General features: G+C 47.1%; 1 protein-coding gene across 4 annotated transcripts in view; it reads left to right on the forward strand.

Moving 5' to 3' along the window:
• The first annotated feature begins 10,857 nt into the window (after window positions 1–10,857).
• The window catches only part of SMAP1 (small ArfGAP 1), a 152,644-nt gene continuing 148,167 nt past the window's right edge, over window positions 10,858–15,334 (forward strand). The window contains exon 1 of one of the 4 annotated variants that reach the window (XM_087438791.1): window positions 10,858–11,071. In XM_087438791.1, the coding sequence (XP_087294917.1) occupies window positions 10,954–11,071 (118 nt within the window). In that variant the 5' untranslated portion in view covers window positions 10,858–10,953. The remainder of the gene's footprint in view (window positions 11,072–15,334) is intronic. The other 3 variants (XM_087438792.1, XM_087438793.1, XM_087438794.1) reach the window with 3 other exon arrangements.

Genomic DNA, 15,334 nt, shown 5'->3' on the forward strand with positions numbered 1-15,334 from the left:
TGATTTGCAGGAGTTCCTTATATAATCTCTAAATAGGTCCTTTGTATTTATCATGTATTACAAATATTTTCTCCAAATCCATGACTTGCTTTTTCATTTTCTTTTTTTAAAACATATTTTCCAAATTTTATTTCCATTTTTCCCCCAACTTTTTTGAAATATAATTGACATATTATATAACGTTTACCTTAAACAATGTGTAAATTTAAGGTGTGCAATACCTTTTTGTTTTCTTTTTTTTTAATTTTTATTTATTTATTTTTTCCCCCAAACCCCCAGTAGATAGTTGTATGTCATAGTTGCACGTCCTTCTAGCTGCTGTATGTGGGACGCGGCCTCAGCATGGCCGGAGAAGCGGTGCGTCGGTGCGGCCCGGGATCTGAACCCGGGCCGCCAGCAGCCGAGCGCATGCACTTAACCACTAAGCCACGGGGCCAGCCCACCTTTTTGTTTTCTTAATGGTGTCTTTTGAAGAGCAGAAATTTTAGGTTTTGATGAAGTCTGATTTTCAATTTTTTTCTTTTATGGTCAGCGCATCTTGTGTCTAAGAAATCTCTGCCTATCTTAAGGTGGTAAAGGATAAATAACATTTAAAAATACTTTAAAATAAACGTATGCCTATTTCCTTTCCCCCTTTCTCCTAAAATGATGCTACTTTTGGTTTAAAACTACTAAGATGAGACGAACCGTTTCGGTAGGAAGGTCAAGAATGAGAATGGTAGAAAATTTCACGTATGGAGCGTTTCATCCCAGCAAGGTCACCAAACCTCAAAGGCCTCGAAGGAAAGGAATGGGTTCCTTTAAAGACCAGAAAAAGAAGCTACATTCTTTGCGAACGTGCCCACTCCACTTCCATCAAACGGCACACGGCTCATTATCAATAATTTTGGTGCTCTACATAAATCAGTGTTAGTTTGACTTTTTATATCTAACAAACGAAAGAGCACTGCATTGGCAGACTTATTGGGGTAGTCAGAGAATCTAAGGAAAGCTAGAGCCAGTCTTCAGAAGGGACAGGCGCCAGAGCAGCTGTGAGGTTGAAGGGAACAGGATCAACGAGATGAATAGAGCTCCGTGGGGATGAATGGTCTCCAGCGGTTTCTGTCTGTGTCACTCTTCTCAATCTCACCTCCCAAGGGGAAAGTATCTGAATGGCCTAATGTGGCCACAGGACCCGGGGAGGAACAGGGACCTCGCTGACAGTCTCTCGTTCAAAACTGGATTCAACAGAGGAAGGGGATAATTCTCCAAAGGGAAACTGGGGCACTGCTACTAGAAGAAGGGGGGATGGATCCTGGGAGGGCGAAAACAACTCCCACTGCACCCTGATGAAGGCAGAACACGCATTTTTCCACCTGTGTTTGTGTCTCTGCCTGGGCAAGACGAGATTGCCTTTATTCACTTCTCTTTGAGTCTTCCCTCAGATATCTGGGCTTGGCCGAGTTAAATTACATTACCACCAAGGCCAAATTTGTGAAAGCGAGTGTCACTGACCAGAGCTCATCCCAGGTCAGTTTTGTTGTTATTATTGTTTCATGTCTTGAAGTCGACTGTGTATTTCTGATTACTTAGAATCTTCTTTTTAAATTGAGATGCAGAAACTCTGTGAAATCTAATATTAAGTGGCAAAAACGGATGATGCTAAGTAAAATATAACTTGACTAAGATCGGAAGTGAGTTAGGAGTGATATAGAGTTTTTATGCATTAGATTTCCTTTTTAAATACTGCTTAAAAAGTTATATTTCTTAATTTTGCTTTGAGAAACTATATGTTTTCATATACAAGCTCCTATACTCAATCTTATTTTCTCACTCATTCATTCAGCAAACATTTATTAAGGGCTTGCCATGTGCATTAGTGGCGGGGGCTCTGGAGATCCCTAATGAGGAGATAGTGAGAGAACCCGATCTATGAAAATAGACAATAAACTACTACAGCAGTGAGGAATCGGGTGATGACTGGTTTGTTCACTAACTGTTATCTCCAGGACTGAGCACAGTGCCTGAAACAGAGGGAACTCAAAAACGTCTTGTTGACTGGATGAATAAATGGATGGAGGGAGCAGTGAACTCCCATCAAAGACTGGTGGGCTTGGGAGCCAAGAGGATAATGGGAAGGGGCAGGTTCAGGAAAATTTTTTTAGAGTTGTTGAATTTTGCCTCAACAAAATGCCTAAAAGAATGAAGGCTGGGGTTGCCCAAGCCCAAACTTGAGGCCTGGCTCCCCCTCTGTGGTCCCAGCAGGCACCTGCCTTCAGCTCCTCACATAGGTCGGTTCTCCCGACTCTATGAAACAACTGCAGGACTGGCTGTGCTCTCCTGGCTCCTGGTATTAGGCTTTCTGTGACTGGGACGCTGATGGCCCATATGAACACCAAAGAAATTTCAGTGTCTCTGTACAGGGTGTAAAAAGATGAGGTATTAAGAATCTGGAAATTACTTCTTCCCACATGGAGCACTGTGATGTTGTGGGTTCTTGTATAATAGACACTTGCTCAGTCCTATATGTGTGGAAATGACTCACTTCTGAAGGAGGGTGGGGAAGAAGTGTGTGGAAGTCACACCTGTTCAACAGAGACCACACTCCCTACACTGAGGAGAGTCCACGGGTATCTAAGCAAAGATCAAAAGAGTGCCCCACATACTGTTGGGCAGAGTTTTTAGGAACCACAAACACACTAACATTCCCTGGTGTAACTTTTTTTTTTTTGGTGAGGAAGATCAGCCCTGAGCTAACATCCATGCTCATCCTCCTCTTTTTGCTGAGGAAGACTGGCTCTGAGCTAACATCCACTGCCAATCCTCCTCCTTTTTATCCCCAAAGCCCCAGTAGATAGTTGTATGTCATAGTTGCACATCCTTCTAGTTGCTGTATGTGGGACACGGCCTCAGCGTGGCTGGAGAAGCGGTGTGTCGGTGCGCGCCTGGGATCCGAACCTGGGCCGCCAGCAGCAGAGCTCGTGCACCTAACCACTAAGCCACGGGGCCGGCCCTGGTGTAACTTTTAAAACAAAACAAAAGTAAAATCTGGGTCTTTCCTGGTTGTCCCTTCTCTGTGCTTGTGTGCATCGTGTTTCTTTACATAGCTCCATGTTAGTGTGTTCCTCTTGCCTCAATCACTCGGCCTCTCTTTAAGTTGTCATCGCTGGATCTAACTTGTTATGCTTGTCTTCCATCCTGGGGGGAGCATGGCTTATGAGAGCAGCAGGGCCTCAGTGGCGAAAAGACTGAACCTCAAATGCCGGTTACACTATTTAATATCTAGGCAACTTGCAGCAATGTCCTCAACATCTCTGAGCCATGGTTTCTGTGCTGTTCAGTGATATTTCCATGTCTCCTTCTGTGTGCATGGTAGGATTGCACTGCTGGTTCCCTTGGTTTTAGGACGGGTCACGCACTTGCTTTGGCCAGCGGAGGGAGAGTAGCAGCCGGCAGGTGTTGTTCCTGGGGAGAAGCCTGTAAGAGAGCCGTCTCATTGCCTCTCCCCTGAAAGGTGGCAGAGACTCTATCAGTCTGGTCCCTGAGTGAGGGCACCAGGGAGCAGAATCCCTCCCAAGCCAAAGGACAAGTAGCATGACCAAGAAATCAATTTACATCATTTGAAGTCACTGAGATTTTGGGGTTATTGGTTACTCAACATGAATTAGCCCATCCTGGCTGATGCTTCTGATGGTGCTCAGGGCAGGCCACCCCAAGATGCACCACTCTGGTATGCATATTATTTCGAGCTGAAGACAATAAAGACTCAGAAAACTCAGGAAGAACATTTGAATTTCCCCTCCCAAACTGCCTAAAGAACTTGAAAGATCTGCTTCAGGAAGGAGTTACTATCATGATGGCTGTAGTATAATGTAAAATAGATGTTACAATAGGAAAGGCACCAAGCCCCTCTTATCAAAATTCTGTCTCTTCCTGGCCACATTCTCTGGGTGGCCCTGCTGGGAGTTGCCAGACAAACATTTACACTTATAAGGGAAATCTCCATCTGTAAATGTATCTCCCTCTCTGTGCTGGGAGGAGGGGGGATGACCTCATCTCCAAAAACTTATTGATGTGAAAGTTGAGGCCTTAAATCTGCATAATAACCTTACTCTTGTTTACTGTGCTTTTCTGATGATCTCCCGTAACTGACTCCCCCCACCCCCAGCATCCTCCTTTATCTCTGGCTGAAGATGGTATTTAAGAGGAGAATCTCTGCTATTGTGTTGAGAAACTCAGTGTCCCTGGTTTCTCCCATGTATACATGTTATTAAACTTGGTATTATTTTCTCCTGCTAACCTGTCTTCTTAATTATTTGGCCAGCCATAAGAACCTTAAGGGAAAGGGCAGAGGGGGATTCTCCCTTTTCCCCTACACTTCCTAACATGAATAGTGAGTAATAAGATTTACCTGAGCAGTTGGTGTGAGGATTATTAACCCACAGCAGTGGCTCTAATTAGTGTTACCCCCATTCTCCCAGCTGTCCTCTCTCCTGCTCTCATCAGACCTTCTGCCCACACCCTCCCACGTGCCTCACTCTTGTCCATTTCACTCTACCCATATTTCCCTTCATTTCCACATTCTCCCTCTGTCCCTGTGTCCTCTGTGGAATAGCGGCTCCACCATGTTCCAACTCTTTAAACCCGTTTCTCATTTTTTCCTCCAGCTGGAAACAGAATTTTAGAATTGAAAGGGACCTCACCTCTCTAAGAACCTGCAGGAACAGACTTTCAACCTCACTGCCCAGCCATCAAGTACCCATAGACACCCTCACACCCTGGACCTCTTCAGTACAAAATTTATTTCTCCCCTCTGAGAGCTGTCACGAGGTTCTCTCTTTTTTATCTGTTAGCACCCACGTCCTAAGGAAACCAAATCACCTGTGGCCTCAAAGGAACCTGTGGGCATTGGCTGCTCCTGCTCCTCCTCTCCCATGGGCATTGTGGACACTTCCCTCACCTTACACACCACAGTCAACTCTAGCACTGCTTCCTATCCTTGTCCCTACATTTTCTGCTATTTTCCCCTTCTAACCATCTCCACCCCTTCCTCAACATTTTACTGAAACATGAGATGATCGCAGTCCCTGGGAAGCCTCACCCGGTGATTCCTCTTCTCTTGTTCCTGGGCTAAAGGTGAGTTGTGAAGGAAAAGAACGCACTGCGCAGACCTGTAACTGCAGGCCACACGTGTGATCCAGGACTGAGATAAGTGACTTCTGGAGCGGTTGCATGAGGGTTCACCCTTACTTCCCAGAAACCTCTCCTCCCACAGCCTCTGGCTCTCTTCCTGGCCCCCTTCACCTCTACCTTCAGCGGTTCTCCTTTCTCTGTCCACTCCTAATTTAGCTGGCAATCCCCAGGGTTTTGTCCTTGGGACAATTCTCTTTGTTGTCTGCATTCTTTCTCTGAATGAATCTTATCCACCCTTACGGCTTCCGTGACCATTTACATGTAGATGACTCCCAAGATGACTTTCCTAGCACTGACTTCTCCTTAGAGCTCTGGAAGTAGATACTTCCAGATACAATGTCCTATTAGACATATAGACTGGGTGTCTCATGCACACCTTAAACTTAACACGTCTTCAAGCACACACCTTTTCTTGTTGGACCCCAAATCTGTACTATTCCTTCTATTCTTGATCTGGGTTGATGGCATCACCATTTACCTGTCTCCCAACTTAGAAACTTGGTGTTATTCTCACCTCCTCTCTCTCAACCCCCACATACAGTGAGCTGCCACATCTTGCTGCTTCTAACTTTAAAACATAATTTGAGATCTGGCCCTGTGGCTTAGTGGTTAAGTGCGTGCGCTCCGCCCCTGGCGGCCCAGGTTTGGATCCCAGGCGCACACTGACGCACCGCTTCTCCGGCCATGCTGAGGCCGCGTCCCACATACAGCAACTAGAAGGATGTGCAGCTATGACATACAACTATCTACTGGGGCTTTGGGGAAAAAAATAAATAAAATTATTAAAAAATAAAATAAAAAAAATAAAACATCATTTGATTCTGTCTCTTCCAAACTCTATGCTACTGGCTTATAATAGGCTTTCATCATATCTTCTTGGGGCATTATATGCATCATATTATTGAAACAGCCCCGTCCGTAATCTGTTTCTTTGATAACATTTTTCCCCACTCATATTCCACAGCCTGACACTCTAGTTACAGAACACAAAGCTAATTAAGTCTTTTCTCTGTGTAAAAGCTTCTGTGGGCTCTCTATGCCCATGGGGTAATATTCAAACTATGTAGTTTGGCTACAAAGCTCTGGATCTCCTGGCCCCAGTCAACCTCTCCACCTAAGTTTCTTCTCCTCCCTTCACATTCTCCTTGCAAATTCTAGGTTCCTGTTCCCTACACTCTCACTACTTCCAGCACACAACCATGCACTTTCAGAAGTTCATGCATGTTTTTTTCAAGCTATTCCTTTTCCTCCTCTCCACTTCTATTCATTTGAAAAATTCCTGTTAAAATCAAATTTAAGCATCACATACTTGATGAAGCCTTCCCCGATTCTTCCAGGCCACTGATGTTCTGTTTCTTTTGCTCCCAGAATACTTTATATTTGCTACAAACTTTACAGTGTGGTTCTTAATTTTTCAATTTACATGTTTGTATCTCACACTAGACTGTAACACATGGAAGCTTCTGATTATCAGAGAACTGAACAGAAGTTGTTTAATAAATCTCGGTGAACGAATGCAATGTTATTTTCCTCCCAAGATGTTTTTGGCATCAGTGTCTTCTTTTCCATTCTTCCTATTACATCCCTAATAAACAACCAATGCAAACTTAGATTTTTAATGACCTCTAGGCTGACAATCTAGAGCAGCACTGTCCAATAATGTACCCACTAGCCGCGTGTGGCTATTGAGCACTTGAAATGCAGCCAGTCCAAGGTGAAATGAGCTGTAAGTGTATAATACACACTAGGCTTTGAAGACAAAATGAAAACAAGAATGTAAAATATCTCACTAATAATATTTTATGTTACATGTTGAAATGATATTTTGGATACATTGGATTAAATTAAATGTACTATTAAAATTAATTTCACCCAGTGGCCTAGTGGTTAAGTTCAGTGCACTCCACTTCGGTGGCCCAGGTTTGGGTCCCAGATGCAGATCTACACTGCTCTGGTAGCGGCCATGCTGTGCTGGTGGCCCACATAATAAAAAACAGAGCAAGATTGGCATGGATGTTAGCTCAGGGCAAATCTTCCTCAGCAGAAAAAATAAAAAAATAAATAAAATTTCACCTGTTTCTTTTTCTATTTTTAAATGTGGCCTGTAGAAAATTTAAAAGTACACATGTGGTGTGCATTATATTTCTGTAGACATTGCCGTGACCCTTCAATCCACTGTCTAGATCATTTCTTGACAGTAAGCTTTGTCTTCTGTTTTTTTCTGAATCTTTGCAGTGCTAAGCAAAATTTTCTGGAGGTGGGGGGAGACACTCAAAAATGGTGTTTGTTAACTGGACTAACTTTCTCAAAACATCCTTTCTTTTCATGCTGCTATCCTAGTTGAAGAATCCTCAGTTTTCTACCAGCAAGTGCATCAAGGCAGATTGCTTTGTCTGGTTCCCCAAACCTTCTTTAATTCTGTTGCACTTGACTTATCCAGCCTTATCTCCACTCATCCTAAGTAGTACCCCATCCTTCAGTCTGTTTTCTAAGCTCCTTGAAGTCTTGGTGCTTTTGTGCATACTGCTCTTGCTCAATGACTCCCTCATGCACCCCCATCTAAACCAAGTCAGTCTTCAAGACGTGGCTTACAAGTTCTACCTCCCACAAGATCTTATTTTCTGCTTATTGGAACTTATGCTGATATCTCCCTAGTTATTATTTGTCAGAGCCACACAGTTTAAGCTCTAATTTGTTGAATTATTCAGCATCTTCACTTCCATCACCATTCAATTTAATTCCACAAACACACTTGAGACCCTGGGCCAAGAATGGGGCTAGGTGAGCATGACAGTCACTTAATCTTTTTTTTAATTGATATCATAAGTTTATAACGTTGTGAGATTCCAGTTGTACATTATTATCTGTCAGTCGCCACATAAATGCGCCCCTTCACCCCTTGTGCCCACCCCCCAACTCCCTTCCCCGTGGAAACCACCAAACTGTTCTGTCTCTGTGTTAGTTTATCTTCCACATATCAGAGAGGTCATACAGTGTTTGTCTTTCTCTGTCTGGCTTATTTCACTTAACATAATACCCTCCCGGTCCACCCATGTTGTTGCAAATGGGATGATTTTGTCTTTTTTTTTATGGCTGAGTAGTATTCCATGGTATATATATATATACCACATCTTCTTTATCCACTCATCAGGCGAGGGACACTTGGGCTGCTTCCACGTCTTGGCTATAGTGAATAATGCTGCAATGAACATATGGGTGCATAAGCCTCTTTGGATTGTTGATTTCAAGTTCTTTGGATAAATACCCAGAAGTGGGATAGCTGGATCATAAGGTATTTTTATTTTTAATTTTTTGAGGAATCTCCATACTATTTTCCATAGAGGCTGCACCAGTTTGCATCCCCACCATCAGTGAATGAGGGTTCCCTTTTCTCCACAACCTATCCAACATTTGTTATTTTTTGTCTTGGTAATGATAGCCATTCTCACAGTGATATCTTAGTGTTGTTTTGATTTGCATTTCCCTGATGATTAGTCATGTTGAACATCTTTTCATATGCCTATTGGCCATCTGTATGTCTTCCTTGGAAAAATGTCTGTTCACATCCTCCGCCCATTTTTTGATTGGGTTGTTTTTTTGTTGTTCAGATGTGTGAGTTCTTTGTATATTATGGAGATTAATCCCCTGTTGGATATATGCTTTGCAAATATTTTCTCTCAGTTGGTGGATTTTTTCATTTTTTTTTTTTTTTAAAGATTTTATTTATTTATTTTCCCCCCAAAGCCCCAGTACATAGTTGTCTGTCATAGCTGCACATCCTTCTAGTTGCTGTATGTGGGACGCGGCCTCAGCATGGCCGGAGGAGCGGTGCCTCGGTGCGCACCCGGGATCCGAACCTGGGCCGCCGGCAGCGGAGAGCACGCACTTAACCGCTAAGCCACGGGGCCGGCCCTGTCTTTTCATTTTGATCTTGATTTTGTTTGTCTTGCAGAAGCTCTTTAGTCTGATGAAGTCCCACTTGTTTATTTTTTCTTTTGTTTCCCTTGTCCGAGCAGACATGGGATTCGAGAAGATGAGGGTCACTTTTATGCAGGGTCTAGGCTAGGAATTGGCCCTATAAAAAGTATATGACAAGAGCTGGCCCCGTGGCCTAGTGGTTAAGTTTGGTGCACCCTGCTTTGGCAGCCTGGGTTTGCGGGTTTGGATCCCAGGTGTGGACCTACACCACTTGTCAGCTGTCCTGTGGTGGCAGCCCACATACAAAATAGAGGAAGACTGGCACAGATGTTAGCTAACAGCAGGTCTTCCTCAGCAACAACAAGCCACCCCCCCAAACCAAACCAAACCCAAACAAACAAATAAGAAGTCTAAGACACAGACTCCTGCTCATTGCCTTTCTTAGCATTGGCCCCACCAGGCAAGGGCCATGTTTATTCTAATCACATAAGCCTTATATGAAAAATTGCTAATAAGCCATGTGGAAATTCATAAACAGAAACCTCATTAAATTGTAGTGGGAAGGCCAAAAGGCCTATCTTGATAGCAGAACCCAACAAGAAGAAGACAGACTTCCCCTCCTTGACCATCAAGAAGAGAGAGACTGTCAGCCAACCAGAGACTGTCTCAACTCAGCCCTTTAGAAGCCACTCCATATGGAACTCTCAATTCTTCAATTCTTCTTATTTACAACAGCCCCCAACTTCCTCTTCTCTGTGAAGCGCTTCTCCTTCCTTGCTGCTGGGGGCTAGCGACGGTTTCAGATCCCAAATCAAATTGTAATTCTTTGCTGATCCCTCAAAAAGTGGAATGAACCCACTTTTGCTGGAGAAAAAACTGGCTGTCTCTGTAAGGTCAACAGCCACAACATGCTGAACGTTCCAGTCACCTCCTGCCAGTTGGCATCCCACAAGCCTGGATGCCAGCTCTGGGCTCTAGTCAGGACCGTCTCCATGCCCCGGTGGTCCTCACCTTCAGTCAAGACCACGGCTTATGGCGCTCTTTAGCTGACAGCCCGGCCACCCGGCTCCCCGCCCCCCGCTGCGCGGCTCTGTGAGCGGCCAGGTCACTCAGGCGTCTGGACTCTGGACTGGACTCCCGGCTCCCCCCCCACTGCGCGGCTCTGTGACCGGCCAGGTCAGTCGCCCGCAGGCCGCTGCCCTCCCGTGTGAGGGGGTCAGGTGTCCCGGTCCGACGGGGCGGAAGGAGGCACTGGCTCACGGCGCAGCAATTATCAGTGGTAGCCCTCCACACGTCAGGACCACACACTTCTGTCCGGCCACGGGAGGGGCGGCTGTCCACTTCAGTCCACATCTCCAGCCTCCAGGACCCGGCCGCTTCAGAACCGCAGGGGACTCGCCCTCGAGTGTAGACACGAGTCCATCTAGGCACTTCCGAGTGTCCAATGTCGCGCCACCAAGGGCAGAGCCCAGGAGGCAGGAGAGAGCGGCTTCCCTGTGAACAGTCTTCCTGTGCCGGGTTTCCCCGAGGCCCTCGGCGCCAGTCACGTGCACACCGGGGACGCCTCCAGCGCGCAGGGCGGACGCCCTTCCGGAACCACCCCGCCCAGGGCCGCACGCGGACAGGCCTTCAGGGCGGCTTCCGGGAAGACCTGCGCATGCGCACGGCGGCGCGGGCTTCTTCCGGCGGCGCCCGGAAGTCGTGGCCCCGCCCTCCGCCCCTCCCCTCCCGCCGCCCCGGAGGTGCGTGCGGGTGGCCGCCGAGGGGGCGGGACACGTCGGCGCTGCCACCGCTGCCGCTTCCTGGGCTGCGTCCCCGCGGTCGGTCCCCGGCCAGGCTCCTGCCCGCGCGTCCGCCGCCGCGATGGCGACGCGCTCCTGCCGGGAGAAGGCGCAGAAGCTGAACGAGCAGCACCAGCTGATCCTGTCCCGGCTGCTGCGGGAGGAGGACAACAAGTACTGCGCCGACTGCGAGGCCAAAGGTGCGGCGCCGCGTGACCTTCCGGGCCCGCGGAGGGCGGGCGGTCCCTCAGGATGCCGGGCAGCGGGGAGCGGGGGCCGGGAGTCGGGGCCGGGGAGCTGGCAGCGGGGGGCGGCGGCCGGGAGCGGGGTCCGGGGTCCGGGACCGGGGGGCGGGGGCCGGGAGTGGGGGCCGGGGAGCGGGGGCCGGGGTCTGGGACCGGGGGCGGGGGCCGGGAGTGGGGCCGGGAGCGGGGGCCGGGGAGCGGGCAGCGGCGGCCGGGAGCGGGGTCCGGGGTCCGGGACCGGGGTCCGGGAGTGGGGGCCGGGGAGCGGGCAGCGGGGGCCGGAATCTGGGACCGGGGGGCGGGGGCCGGGGGCTGGGACTGGGGGGCGGGGGCCGGGAGTGGGGGCCGGGGAGCGGGCAGCGGCGGGCGGGAGCGGGGTCCGGGGGCCGGGACCGGGGTCCGGGAGTGGGGGCCGGGAGCGGGCAGCGGGGGCCGGAATCTGGGACCGGGGGCAGGGGCCGGGGTCTGGGACTAGGGGCGGGGGCGGGGAGTGGGGGCCGGGAGCGGGCAGCGGCGGCCGGGAGCGGGAGCCGGGGTCTGGGACCGGGGTGCGGGGGCCGGGAGTGGGGTCCGGGGTCCGGGGAGCGGGGTCCAGGAGTGGGGGGCCGGGTCCGGGAGTGGGGGACGGGGAGCCGGGGTCCCGGAGTGGGAGCCGGGGAGTGGGCAGCAAGAGCCGAGGAGCGGGGAGCAGGGAGCGGGGCTCCGGGGTCAGGGCTGCTCTCCTCCCGCCTCCGCCCCGCTGCCTCCGTGGCCGCCCTGGGGTCTCGGCCGCCTCGGCCCCCCGGACCGCGACCTCCCCTCGGGGCTCCGGGCCCGGCCAGCCGCCCGCCTCGGCCTGTGCTTCCCGGGAGACACGCGTGCTCGGGGTGGGTTGGAGTTTCGCCGAATAAGGCACTTGGGGAGGGGGCTTCGGTAGCGGTGGCAGTGGGGGGCTTTTTAGTCTGGGTGTGAGCCAGAACGGACGGGAATTTCACCCCCCGAGTCTCGGACGGGGGGTCAACAGGAATCAGATTCTCTCTGACCACCCGGTTGAGCAGGATATGTGGACAGTGGTTTGTGGGTCCCATCCACGTTGAGGGGGCGTTTTAAGGATTCAGAGACGAAAAAGAACCTAATTTTAGTTTGTTCAGTTGGAGGGCTTCTGCCTCAGCCTCTGAAATAGAAACTCTATTTTTAGCCTATATGTTTTGGGATTGGAGATCTGATTTATATTTAATGTCTTATAAGTAATCTCATGGGACAAATGTTTCAAGTTTTTAAAAACAGATCTCTCGTGTGGTTAGGAAAAAATCTTGCTTATTTATAGATTGGCTTATTTGATGAGAAATAGGTAGGTCTCCACAGTAGGACTCAGTCAGTCTTTGGGAATGTCATTTGAGGTTTCTGCCTCATTCTACCTGGAGTTGTCCTGAAGCTTTACTGTTCTTCCTCAATACTACATCAGTGAGTCACGTTTCAGTAGGCTGGTGCTGTTGGATTAGCCTGAGCCGCACGGCATCAGGAATTACTTCACTGCCAGAGCAGGTACTGGACTCCAAGAAGATCAGATGGGAATGCTGTAACCAGACCATTTATGAAGCACTTTCAGTAAGGTGGTAACTTTATTGAGCCAATCTTATGTTTATTCTATGAGACCTTTCAGGTGATGAGTTAAAAATGCCTGGTTATTGTGGTAGTATTTGTTTACCTGGTATTGATTATGTGTGTGGGTTTTTGGGGGGATACTGTTCTGTTTTGAGGCTCAGGTGCTCACTCATCACTGCACTGAACACTGAACAGCGGCCCTTTGAAAGGCGAGAAAGAGGCAGGAGCAGAGGTTACAGAGTAGGCATTTTGAGTAATAAGTAACATGGTTAAATAGAGATGCTAGTAAATAGTAAATCTATTCATTAAAAACGGAATTATAACAGTTTTAGTTATTATCTCCCTTTAGGTATAGAAATCATTGAAAATAATTTTTGTTCAAATTTTTTCCCCCAAAAAAGTACTTTATAAATCAAACTTTTCAATAATGCTTCCTAAAATAATTTATAAGTTTTTAAAAAGCTGCTACTTACCACTTGTTAACATTTTTATTGTCTTTTTTTGAGGTGGGGGGAGGAGAATCATGTATTTCTCAAATTAGGACAAAAAATTTTATTTCTTCTGCCCTGAGGAATAGGGAGCATTAGTTTTGCTATTTGTACTGCCACTGAGGTCAATAGATGTATATTGAATGAAGGTCTGTTTTATTTTGGTTTTGTTTGGTCTTTTGTTTGTGCGTTTGTTTGCTTTTGAGAAGTGGAGGAAGTGGGAGAGAAGAGAATAGTATCCAGAGTTCAAAGGTGCAAGGTGAGGCGTATGAACTCCACAGTCAGGATTTAGGAGGATTGTTATTTTTTTCCTTGTTCTGCTAAATCTGGAATGTTGAAATGATCTTCTAAATTATTTTACTGTTTTATCTTGAACTTGCAAGAAAAAATATCATGGTTAAGGCCACTTACTGGTTTAATTAGACTTGATTTCATAGTTGTAATAATTGAAAAATTTGACATGATTGGGCAATTAATAGAATTAAATATATTTTGTAAAGTTTTTGAGTCTTTGGTATGGTTGAACCCCATTATGGAGCTCTTAGTAGAATTCTTGACTTGTTACATGATTTTGGATCTATTATTATATATGCCAGATGACATAATAAATGTAGGTAGTGAAATTCTGATTAAATTTACTTTTAAAAGACATGCTAAGGGTCTCATTCTACAGCTCAGTTACAAGTTCCTTACTGTATATATGTATTGATGTTTTCTTCACTGTCTAACAAACTACGTCAAGCTTTACATGTATTTTGAAACTATTTCCTAGCTAACTCAATTTTCTTTCTTTCCAAGAATGCTTCCTCCACTGCTCTTTGAGAACATGTACCAAAAACTGAAGTCTAGGGCTAGAGATTGCCCTATTCTGTAGACTTATAATAGCTGGCAGAGGTGTGTCAACTGGATTTTGACATTTTCTTACTGAGTCCCCGGTATGTTTCCTGAGTCATCAGTATTTAGGAAGTGAGGAAGGAGAAAAGAATGGCATAGGTGCCAGTTTTCTGCTCTTGAGCCTACTCCTACCAAATTTGTTGAGCAGTGGGAGAGTAAGAACAGGCAGATAGAGCTGTGCTCACTCCCCCTGGCCTTGGTGGTGACTCTGGGGAGCTGTAAAGCAGTCCTGTTGGTTGTTAGTTGGTGGCACTTCATGGAGCAGTGAGGATTGAGAGCCCTTTGCCAACTTAAAGATAGTTTTTACTATTTAAAATTTCGTCCACAGTAAATACTAGCTTTGATTCTGAACACCTGTAAGTTGGCATGAAAATGTGTCTCCTGCCCAGTGAGTTTGGGGGTAGTCAGAAACATGAGGTTTTTGAAGCCTAGAGAGAGTTTTGTTCCGCCTGTCTGGAACTGAGAGGTTAAGCTCCTTGTGCAGATCACACACTCGTTTCTTCATTGGCAGATCTTGACCTGAGGGGACATGTTAAGCACTGTGTTGGACTATGGGGCCAAAACAATTTGTAAGACCTAAAGGAGTTTTTTTAGTGGGGGGCTGCATTTTTGCAAATGAATAATTCCAAAACAACGTACTAAGTATTGTAACAGTGGTTATAAGAAGTCACTGCCTCCCCACTTATTTTGGGCAGCTGTCTCCCTTGCATCCTGACTTCTGTCCGTTGATGGTCTTCACAGTTCCTAGACTGCTGCCTCAAGGCCTTTGCACACGCTGTTCCTTCTGCCTAGGAAGTTCTTTAACAATTTTTTGCCTGATCATTTTTATCTGTCTTCCAGTTTCTGCTTAAATGTCTTTTTGGGGGAAATGGTTCTCCCTGATCCTTCCAGATTAAGTTAGACTTCCATTTATACATGTAAGATGCACCCTGAATCTTTTAGTACACTTACCACAATTGCAATTAAAAGTTATTTGGGTGTTTACTGGGTAATCTATATCCCTGTTGGATTATAGCTGTAAGAGAGAAGAGACCTTGTCTGTCTCATTTTGGCTTGTACCCCAAGCTCTCTGCACAATGTGTGACATGTGGTAGGTAAATGTAACTCAGCAAATATCTTTTGAATGAATGAATGTGAGTGAGCACAGAGCCAAGGGCAGGCAGCAGGTTTTGTGGAAGTGAGTGCACATATGGGCCTGTGGAGTGACCCTGTTGGGAAAGATTCACAGGAGTCTTGTGTGAGCTAGGTTCTG

This window comes from Ceratotherium simum, chromosome 13, assembly GCF_057802395.1.
Source record: "Ceratotherium simum simum isolate JZ-2026a chromosome 13, ASM5780239v1, whole genome shotgun sequence".
Lineage (NCBI taxonomy): Eukaryota > Metazoa > Chordata > Mammalia > Perissodactyla > Rhinocerotidae > Ceratotherium > Ceratotherium simum.